General features: G+C 48.4%; 1 protein-coding gene across 3 annotated transcripts in view; it reads right to left on the bottom strand.

Annotated features, from left to right (window-relative positions):
* ZNF395 (zinc finger protein 395) overlaps positions 1-9,867 on the bottom strand; it is a 39,817-nt gene extending 29,950 nt beyond the window's left edge. Inside the window, exon 1 of one of the 3 annotated variants that reach the window (XM_082628242.1) lies at positions 9,770-9,867. In XM_082628242.1, coding sequence (XP_082484368.1) covers positions 9,770-9,807 — 38 coding nt within the window. In that variant the 5' untranslated portion in view covers positions 9,808-9,867. Of the gene's footprint in view, positions 1-8,920; positions 9,039-9,083; positions 9,160-9,769 lie in introns of those variants that run through there. The other 2 variants (XM_082628243.1, XM_082628244.1) reach the window with 2 other exon arrangements.
* Between the last annotated feature and the right edge of the window lie 1,610 nt (positions 9,868-11,477).

Consider the following 11,477-nt stretch of genomic DNA (forward strand, 5'->3'; position numbering starts at 1 on the left):
TACTGACTTCTTTCAAATGCCAAAATGTAGGCATGAATCACTTGGCGACAGAAATCTTGTGTTCTCCTCCAAAAGATGAGATAAACCTCTGTTCTCCTTGTGGAGTTTCTCTAAGAAATGTTTGCTAAGTGACTTAGCCCTTGCAGTGTCCCCAGCAGCAAAAGAAGTCATCCAAAAATATCAGGAAGAAAATCTAACATTTTTAAATAATCAGGGTGGATTCTAAATAAACCATATATTTAAGTAAAATTTAGGCAAAATTAAACTTCCACGTGTAAGCTACAAATAATAAAAATGCAAAAACAAAAAAATTTTTCATTCAAACCACAAATTTACTGTCGGATAGCAACTAAACATATGCATTCCTGGAAAATCCCACCCGAAAGTCTCTTTAAATCTGTCCCTTGTTCCCTCTGTCACTAAGCCTACAGAGCAATCACAAGGTTCAGACTCGTCCCTGATGTTGGGATGGTTTTTAACGTGCTGCACCTGGTGATATAAATCTGCAGTGGAGAAAATGAAGGAGATGGTCAAGGACACTCCCAGATCCTCCGCAGCCAAGCAGAGGACCCAGGAGTCAGTTAAAGGTCCCCATCTTGATTCATTCATTATACTGAATACAAGCGGCCAATAAACATATGAGTCTTCCGTATGTCGATCCATTTTACTTATTGTTATTTGCCATTTTCCACCCCACACCCACCTTCTTGCCTTTCCTAAAGACAAAATTCCATTTTCAGCAGCTCTGGGGCCACAGAGTAAGTCCTGACCCACCTTGGAATAGTTCTCTTCCTCCTTTCTAAAATAACCCCAGAAGATCTCTTGAAAACGTTAGGACCCACCTATTAACATTTTTTTAAAGAGCTTAAAATGATTTGACCCCAGTACTACACACTAGAGGTATATTCCATATTCCACATTATCTTTCAGCTTTGACAAGTCACACAATAACCCAAGAATTAGAAAGGACTTTGGAGGCCAGCCTAATACCTGTTCTCTTCTACAGCACCCCTAATCCACAGCATTCAGCCCAACCTGAATACCTTCAATGATGGGGAGCTCACTACTCCACGGGCAGACATTTCCACTGTTGGTCAGGCCTGCCAGCTAGAAAATCCCTTTTCTGATAGAACTGAAATCTGCTCTCCCAGTCTTTAGGGTTAAAAGGAACCTTAAAGCTCATCACCTTCGTGTAATCATTCAGTGGATAAGGAATCATGTAATGCAATCATTCTACAGAAGAAGAATCTGAAGCTAGAGAGGATAAAGCAGTTGTTCCATCCGTTGGTCATACTGCAACACCAGGGCAGAAATGAACAAGTCGACTCTTTCCTATACCTCATAACCACGAAAATATTTGAAAAGTGCTATTGTGCACCCACCCCATGAATGTACTCCGGTCACTCCTGATCCCACAGCATCCTAGTCTCCTTCCTGTGGGCGAAGCCTTGTTTGTTCATGTTTCTTTTAAATCATGGCTCCCCAGTGGTCAGAATGTCACATGACCAGCAGAGGTCATTAAAACTAGACCCTGTGATTGGACTGATGAATTTCTGATCCAGTTATGAATGGGATTCAATTTCTAAAAAGCCTCATCCCACTCAGGGCTCACATTTAACTCATGACCAGAACAATCTCAAAACTTTTTTCCCACATGAGCTGCCCCCTCCTCAGCACCTGGAGGACCACCAGGGTTACACTGTGCTTGTCTGTTTACCTGTCAGTCTCCCCCTTTCAATCAGATCATCAACTTCAGGTCAGGGACTGAGTCAGTCTTCTTTTTTTGACTCCAGTACCTAGTCAGTGCTTGACACACGCAGGTAAATACTCAAGATTAGTCACTAAATGAATCATCTACCTTTACCCATCCTGTCCTTGAACGATAAAATGTTTTTAAAATAGCAGTGTTCAAGAGAATGAAGAGACAAACCACAGGCTGGGGGAAAATATTTGCAAAAGACACACCTGATAAAGGACTGTTATCCATAATATACAAAGAACTCTTAAAACTCAACAATAAGAGAACAACTCAATTTTAAAAAGGGAGCCAAAGACCTTAACAGATACCTCACCAAAGAAGACATACAGAGAACAAAAAAAGCACGTAAGATGTCATCACAAATCATTAGGGAAATGCAAATTAAAATGAGATACCACTACACACTTAAGAGAATGGCCAAAATCCAGATAACTGACAACACCAAATGCTGGTGAGGATATAGAGCAACAGGAACTCTCCTTCTTTGCTGGTGGGAATGCAAAATGGGGCAGGCACTTTGGAAGACAGTTTGGTGCTTTCTTACAAAACTAAACACACTCTCACCATATGACCCAGCAACTGCCCTCCTTGGTATTTATCCAAAGGAGTTGCAAATTTATGTCCACACAAAAACCTGCATACGGGTGTCTATAGCAGCTTCATTCATGATTGCCAAAACTTGGAAGCAACCAGGATGTCCTTCAGTAGGTGAATGGATAAATACACTGTGGGACATCCAGATAATGGGATATTATTCAGTGCTAAAAAGAAATGAGCTATCAAGCCACGAAAAGGCATGGAGGAAGATTAGATGCATATTACCGAGTAACAGAAGCCCATCTGCAGAGACTATATACTGTATGATTCCAACTGTATAACACTCTAGGAAAAGCAAAACTGTGGAGGCAGTCAAAGGATTACTGGTTACCAAAGGTTGTGGGGAGGGAGGGGTGAATAGGCAGTGCACAGGGGATTTTAGGGCCATGAAAGTACTCTATATGATACTATAATGGTGGGCACATTTGTCCAAACTCAGAACGTACAGCACCAAGAGTGAACCCTAATGTCACCTATGGACTCTGGGTGATTATGACGGTGTAGGTTCATCAGTTACAACAAATGTACCATCTGGTAGGGGATGTTGATGGTGGGGGGATGTGCATGTGAGGCGGGCAGGGGGTATGTGGGAACTCTCTGCACCCTCCTCTCAGTTTTGCTGTGAACATAAAACTGGTCTAAAAAATAAAGTATATTTTTAAAAATATACTTACATATATGGTAGTGTTTTTTCCACTGTGATATACATACACACTATAAAAAATACAAATAGTAAATTTAAAATGTAAAAAAAGAAAGTCACTCAACTCATCCATTTAGAAGTAACCAATATTAGTATTTTGGTATTAGAATTTTTAGTAAATTTCCTTCCAGTCATTTTCTATGCACTTTGTTTCTTTAAGATTTGAAATCATATTGTAGATGCACCTTAACTTTTAGCAGAAACATCTGTCCATGTTATTTTAAAATTATTCCTAAACATTATTTTTAATGGCCATAATATTCCACTATTACGGAATATTAGTGGAATCACTTTCGGATTACTTCCAGCCCATGCGCACCATTGGGTATTTAGGTTGTTTCCAATTTTCCATTATAGTTTAAGAAAAAAAGAAAAAAAAAAACACCTCTAAATAATCTCTGTGCACAAAGCATCATCTACATTTTGGATGTGGTCTCCAGAAGTGGAATTATCTTACCAGAACGCATGAACATTACAATTCAAATTTTAAAAACTAAATCAGACTTTACATTTATCCCTTACTGAATTTCTTTTTTAAATTTGGGCCCTCATTCTGGATGTCTTTGAACCTTGGTTTATCTACTAAATAAGCAATTCCTCCCACCTCTATGCCATCAACAAAGCTGACAAACATACCTTCTGTATCTTGATCCACGACACTGGAATAAATGTTGAACAGCTCAAGGCCAAGAATAGAACCCTATGGCACTCATTTTCAGACCCCTTACCAGGCTGACTCAGTGCCACTAATTAAGTTTTTGCATATGACCATCAAATTAAATTAATAACACCATCCAGCCCACATTCTACCACTTATTTAATACGGACCTTCGTATCTTCAGAAATTGTTAAGTACTTTACTAAAGACAAAGTGTACTATAGCTGCTGCACCATTTCTCTGATCTAGTAACCATCATATAAAACAGGAAATGGGTTTAATTTGATACGATGTGGCTGACTTCTGATTATCCCTGCATCCTAAGGGCACACTTTTTCAAGCAATTAAGCAAAAAGCATTTCAGTTTCTACGTTTTTTCCCCAAAACCTGTATTTTAAAATAATCAGACTGCGTACCTGTATGAAGCAGGGTGGCTCTTGTTCAGTCCCTGTCACCTGTGGCTCCCCTAGGGAAGGGCTCTGAATCACAGGTGGTTGTGGACCCCCAGGGTAAACCCAACTGTCTCCAGACCACAGAGATCTGAACTTATTCATTTCAGCTGGTCCCAAATCAGCCTGGTTTTCCAGGAGTCATTTGCATTCACACCTTGAACCAATTATCCCGTGGTCATTACGAATCCTGGCTTCTCAATCTCTGGATCCTGGAGGCCTACCCCCGGGGCCCATCCTAGGAAGAAGGAAATAAGAAGTGACACAGCCCTTCTCCTTGCCGTTCCTTTATTACTGACTCACAGAACCAAAGCTCCTGAGAATCTAATGTCTTGCGGCACTTGGCGGCCATGACTCACATCTCACCAAGTTATGACCCTGACACCGTTCTCAGAGGATACGTGCCAGCAGCCACCAGCTAACCAGGTCAGCCTGAAGTGCAAAATGGCAAGGCCTGAGAGATCTTGGGGTCGCTAGAAACTGGCTTCACCATAGAGAATACAGCCCAAAGCCGTCTCTAATTAGTATCATCCAGTCATCAGAAAAATATTTCACAGTGCCAGCCGGCAGCAACTCAGAAAGCGCTGCTCACCTGCCCAAAACAAATGCTTTGCACACAAGGCTCTCAGATTCCATGTCACACTCCTACCCGAATCCCTGCGGTGGCCACCCAGAGCCAGGGACTCAATCCCAAAGTCCCTGCTTGGCCTTCGAGTCTCTTGAAAAACTCAGGTCACAAACCCAAAGGGCTGCAGGGCTGAGCAGGGAATTGACTTCGACTGGATTGAGGCAACAGAGAGAACGGGAACTGGGACGGCTGGGGGCCCCGGGCCATCTCCCGCCCACAGCGGGCAGCCGCCACTCAGCTGCACAGACCTGCCTGCTCTGACTCTTTGTACCAGAGTCCCAACTCCACAGGTTTTCTGGATTGCTCCTAATTTTTGAAAACCTTTGCGTGGTCCCAACGACAACTCATCTGAAGGTTGAACACATTCTTCGGGCCTCCCATTTACAACCCTTCCACTGCCCTTTGATCCTAACCGACCTTTCCAGCCTGACTGCTCCCTCCTCTCCCCCAAGGACCTCTGTTCTTCACTCTTCTGCACACTATGTACACCCCGAACTCCAAGCTGTGGCCCGTGATGCACACCCCACCTGTGAGGCACCATGAGACACCCCAAAGGGTTCTTCCCAGACTTCCTTCCCTATTCCAGAAGGTTTTTCCAAGCCAAACAAGCATGGCCCCTTCTCCTGAGCCCTATGGCTACTTATTTTTCATCTTGGCATTTTGTCATCTTGCCTTGTTCCTTAATCACAGGTGGATCCTATCTCTCCTACCCTTCAATCCCTTCCTCCTGCTTCCTTCCACCTCCAGCACGACTAAGGGTAGCTCTGCCCAGGCGCAGCTTCCTAGATATGAAAATGCTCTATAGCTGTTTTTCCAACTGTGAGTTATGATCCATTACAGACCGGTTACATCGACTCAGTGGGAAACAATAAGCATTTTTAAGTGAAAAATAATGGAATAGAAAATAAAAGTACCAGAGGAGATTGCACCAAGCAGAAGAGGTAGTACTCATGAACTTAAATTAGATTTTTACATACATGATTGAGTATACTAGGTCATGATGTAAATTTTATTTCCTAATGTAGGTCATGGTCGAAACAGTGTAGAAAACACTGCTCTCTAACGAGTAGATTAGCCACCAGTGCTCCATGCAACTTTTTTTTTTTTTGACAGTCATATATTCTCTAAAAAGAAAAAAATATCTGGTGGCTGCCTCTCCCCACACGCGTCAGCTTCCCCTGCTAGTTCACTGATCCTGCATCTCAGAGAAACAGGGAGGCTAAGTAACTGCAATTACGTTCTCGCTCATTCTGCAACTTTTTGCAATCACCCTTCAAATTCACCAGCCCTCGGATGCTGCAGGTTGAGGCTTCGGGAATTTGTTCAGCAAATCACCCTAAGTCACCCTTGCAACAGGAAAGCAGAATTCAGAGCTCAAGAGAAACCCCAGCTCCCCTCTGCGGGCTGGTCGCTGGCTTCCTGGGAACTGGCAAGGGCTCTGGTTAGGGGGACCTGTCCCTGGGAAAGGCACTATCCCTAGGCCCAAAATCTTCTCCTTCCTCTTTTAGATCATCTTGCTGCCCCTCATCTTGTTGCATCCCCCATGCACATCTACAAGGGGACAACAGGACTAGACTGAAGGTCTCGGTGGAGAGCAAAATTCAACGTATGTCAAAGCCCAGCAATGTATGTGCTTAGTGAATTCCATTCTACTTCCCTCCAATCTCCAATCCCACCCTCCTGGTCAGCAGAAGAAGTGGCCCATCCTCCTTGGAGCCTCATTTCCTCCGAGTTGCTTTGCCAAATTCATGTTCAGGACCAGGTGGTATCTTCTGAATGGCAAGACAGAACAGAGCCTTCCAAGTCAGACCCCCAGTCCCCCTCGCGAGCATCCTCTACTGCCCCCCACCCCATGACCAAGAAGACACCCCTTGGAGTGCCTTCCCTCCCCGGCTTTGGCAGCCTTTTCCACCCTACGCACCCTGGTTTCCCACCAACCTCAGAGCCACAGCTGCTAGCAGGACACCTATGTTTCGACGTCTTGGCAAACAGAAGAAACTTCCCTGCAGCCTGAGTGTCAATTACTTCTCTCCAAAACACACATTTCCGATTTCTCAAGTTACCAACTACAGCAGCTCCAAGGCCCTGGCGTGTAATCAATTTCCACAAAGAATTAATTTCCATTCATCTCCTTCCTTCACCCTGCCCCTGTCAACAGATTATTTCAACAGTAATGCTTCTAAAATCCACCCCGTTTTCCATTTCCAGTTATCCCAGTCCAAGCCCTGGGCACTGCACAACTGTAACAGCCTATGAACTGATTTGTCTCCTAACATCACCTTTAAAAATCTTTGCAAATACCCTTTCGTTACATCAGTCTCTGGCTCAGAAACCTTTACCATCTCCCCAGTACACACACGGTAAAATGCAATCCCCCAGTCTGGCTTTCTAGGACGCTCGCAACCTCAACCATTGTTCCTCTCTATCTTTATCTCCTACTGTTCAGGAAACATCTCCTGGTCTGGCCAAGGCCATCTCCTTGTCTCTCAGGAAAAGTCATGTTCATTTGCACCTCATGGCCCATCTCAAAGGTCTCACACTCCAGAAATACAGTTCTGGCGATTCCTACCGTATGCCTTCTCTGAACGCCAAGAGCACCTATTCTACGCCTCGCAGTTTGCCAGGTCATTGTGCCCTATCTTGAGGTCTTCTTTCCCGTGCTCAAGACTTTCTGTCCCCCCGGCCCCCGAGGTTAGAGACCCTGGAGGGAATCATCTCATGTATCTTTTGCATCCTCCTCACTGAGATAACTGTTTGAATCTCTTTCTCCTCCACAGTCGCTTTCTGACCTCTCACACCGGTTACTTCTTCCTCCCGTGCTTTGGCCTTTGCCGGTTATCCTTCACGTGCATAACTTATTTCCTAACTTAGGACTCTAAGTCCATTCCCCAACTCTGACCTTGCCTTTGATAGTCCCCCTGTCCCCCAGCATTTGCAGTCACTTACGCAGTCTGTGTACATTAATTTGAACTTGAGCTCTCAAATCACTTCTACCTGGTCAGCAGGCTTTCTGAGGCCTTAGATTTCTTGAGTGCCTTTTATCTCCCAGAGAACCTGGCACGGTGCGGAGAACGCAGCAGCCCCCCAGAGGTACCTGTGGAGTTGAACTTCATTGCTATGTTTCCTGGTGTTTCAAGTTCCCTGAGACCCAGAACCTCTGTTTACACAACATCTTAGGAGGGTGTCGAAAAGGCCTTCAATACCTGTTGATCACTCACTTCCAGGCAAAATGCACCAAATACTTTTCTAGAAAAGGGGGTGTAAAGAACGGACCGGTGGCCTGTAGGTAACCCCTGCACCTGGCCGCCTGGCATCAGAAGAACGCCGGCCTGCGAGAAGCGCTCCAAAGCCACCGAGCATTGGCCCAGGCTGCCTGCAATCAAGGGGGCAGCGGGACCCCCCTCGCCGCCTGGCAGGTGGGCTTCTTTAGGTTACTGCGTCCGTCCCAAAGTGAAGGCGCTGAGCCCTGAATTCCCAGGCAGAAAAGAAAATGCTGCCTTTGAAATTGCACATGACAAACTCCCCGTCCAGGCCCCCACCCGGGCACCGCACATGCCCACAGTGCCAGTACTGAGGAGGGTCAGGGGCCGCCGGCGAGGAGAGGCAGGGTGAAGGCGCGCAGAAGCAAGCGGGGTGGACAGAAGGGCAGAAGGGGACCGGGAGGGTGGGGGCCAGCCCCCGAGGTGGAGGGTGTGTCGCGCCGCGCGTCCCGGAGCGCGGCACTCGCCCGCCCGGCCGCTCGGCGGAGCGGGCAGGAACGCGCGGGGAGCCGGGAGAACTGGGCCGGCGGCCCGGCCGGAAAGGGTCAGGGAGGGGGCAGGTCACCCTCCGGCGGAGAGGCGACTCCCGGCCAGTGCTCAAAGTTGGGGAGGGGATTCCTCGGCGAGCGCCGGCGGCGGGCGAGATAAACAAGGCGGCGCACGGGAGGGCGGGCGGCCACCCTCTCCCGGCCGGCGCGGCCACTGCCGCAGCGCCCCCGCGCCCCTACCGGCCGCTGCCCCAGCGGCGCCCGCCTCCCGGGCCCTCCTGTCGCCGGCCCGGCCCCCGCGGGCGTGCGGAGCGTGGGAAGTTCCCGGGCCGCCCCCGTCCCCGGGCTGCAGCGCCGCGAGGTCCCCGCGTAGCTCACCTCGCCCCGCCACGAGCGGTGGCGCGGGCCGGGCAGCTCCCGCTCGGACAGCTCGGCTCGGCTCGGGGCTGCGGCTGCCGCGGCCCCCGCCCACCCGGCGCGGCCCACCGCCCGGCTCCGTTCCGGCTGCCCGCCCGCCCGCCGAGGCTCCGTTCGCGCCCACCTGGCCGGCCTGCCCTCCCTCTCCGGGACACTGCGCTCACGTACGCGGCCGCGGCCACAACCCGGCCCGGATTCCCCGCCCGGGAAGGGAGCGGAGGCGCGCGCCAGCCAGCGAGCGCCGGGGCGAGGCGGGGGACACACCCCCTCGCCGCCCTCCCTCCGTTGCCCCCCCCGCGCCCTCCGTCCCCCGCCCCCTTCCCCCGGCGCCGCGCGCGCACGCCGCCTGCGCGCCCTCGCCGGCCACGCGCGCCCGTGCCCCCCGCCCCAATACCCCCCCAGCGCGCGCCCGGCGTACACACCCCCGGCCGCTCGTAGACAGTGGGCGCTCAATAAGTGCCCGAGCGACTCCTCGCGCACATGCGCACTTGAACCTGACCGAGTGGTGACGCCCCCGCCCCCACCCCCAAATCGGACCCGGCGGCTGCAGCCCCGAACCAAACTTGAGTCTTATCCTGTTTTCACTGAACCGGCCACCGAGCCAAAGTTTCTTGCTGTTGTTTTTCGAGGCCGGGCTCCGGGACAGGCTTCTCCGAGAGAGGCCGAGCTGGCCCCAAGGCGGGAAATGCCGCCAGCGGGCTCCGGGCGCCTCCGACGGGCGCTTGGCGGGGGCGATCGAGACCCAGGCCGCGCCGCCCCGACCCGCCGAGCGTGAGCGAAAGGCGAGAGGGAGGGAACGCTGGAACCAACCTTTCCATCTTCCTTTGCTTTAATGTTGTCTTCTCCATTTTATGACATTTTACTCGATCTCACTCGTTTGTAGTTGTAAAGTGAGGCGTTATTTGCTGTTTCTGGAATTAACGTGAGAGAAAGTTAACTATTAGCCTTCAGCCCTTATGTAAACAATACCAGTTGCTTTTGGCACCGTTAGGCTCTGGCTTTTGTATAACTTGTAACAAGGAGAATTGAAGCTGATCCATTGTGTTGCTCTGTGTTTTTCAGAGATAAGACCAGAGCCACACGGTAGTGAGAAGCCCCAGTACCGATATGTGTGAGCATATAGAGGCATATTCAAATAAGTTTAATGGATAAAAGAAATAAATCCCCTCCCCCCAGAAGTTTTAAAATATTTTTGGACATACTTGTTGAGTTTGCAGTCAGTTCACCTTCAATTTGAGGTATGCTGTTTTTCCTGCAGAGAGGTAGTGGGGAGTGTGCAGGAAAGGACTAAAGGCTTTGCAGTCAGACAAGCCTGGTTTGCAATCCTGATTTTACTGCTGAACTAGTTTTATGATCTTCAGCAGGTTCCTTTATCTCTCTGAACCTCAGCTTCTTTATCTGTAAGATGAAATAAAAAACATAAGTATAGTGCCTAGTTCACACCAAATAAACACTAGATATTATTTCCCTTCCCCCACCGTCCACCATTTGTTACAAAAGAAAAAAATCTAAAAAAAAATTCCTATAGGACATTAGTTATCAACTGGGGATGATTTGCCCCCAGGCGACATTTGGCAATGTCTGGAGACTTTTTTTTTTTTTTTTTTTTTTTGCGGTACGCGGGCCTCTCACTGTTGTGGCCTCTCCCGTTGCGGAGCACAGGCTCCGGACGCACAGGCTCAGCGGCCATGGCTCAGGGGCCCAGCCGCTCCGCGGCATGTGGGATCTTCCCGGACCGGGGCACGAACCCGCGTCCCCTGAATCGGCAGGCGGACTCTCAACCACTGCGCCACCAGGGAAGCCCTGCAGACATTTTTGATTGTCACAAGTGGGGGTAGTGGTGCTCCTAGCATCTAATAGGTATAGGCCAACGGTGCTGCTAAACGTCCGGCAATGCAGAGGACAGCCCCATACAACAAAGAATTACCTGGTCTGAATTGTCAGTAGTGACATCGTTGAGAAATCCTGCTATAGGCTAATTCTGCCATCGAATAATTCACCAAAGACCGGTTCTACCTTTTAATTCTCATCCTCAAGGAGACATTCTTGTTTTGCATTCAAGAGCACAAGAATGAAAGCATTTGGGGGACCACAGCAGTTATATTAATATGCAAAGCCTGCCCTTAACATGAAAATGCAGATTCGAATTTTATATTTTATTATTAAAGGAATATTTTACTTAATTAACAACCAATGTATGTGCCCTAATTATTAAGGTATCTTATGATATATTATGTATTACTACAAGTCACAAATAGCTTTTGGTTCTGTTTCCCTTTTTCCTCAAACAGTGGGTGTTTACTCACTTCTGCAGATTCAGCTCTCTGCTAGGTCCCTCACCTATCCTGAAGTTTATAACATAGTCCCTGCTCCCAAGGAACATCCAGCCTAGGTGGAAGTAGATGAATGCACATGCAACAATTAAGGAACAATACAAGATAGCATATAATTAAGCTTTAATTGCAGCACCCAGACTAAGGTGGCACAGAGGCAAGGGAAATGAGTTCCAGCAACAACA

Source organism: Mesoplodon mirus (genome assembly GCF_964341445.2).
Source record: "Mesoplodon mirus genome assembly, chromosome: 1".
Taxonomy (NCBI): Eukaryota; Metazoa; Chordata; class Mammalia; order Artiodactyla; family Ziphiidae; genus Mesoplodon; species Mesoplodon mirus.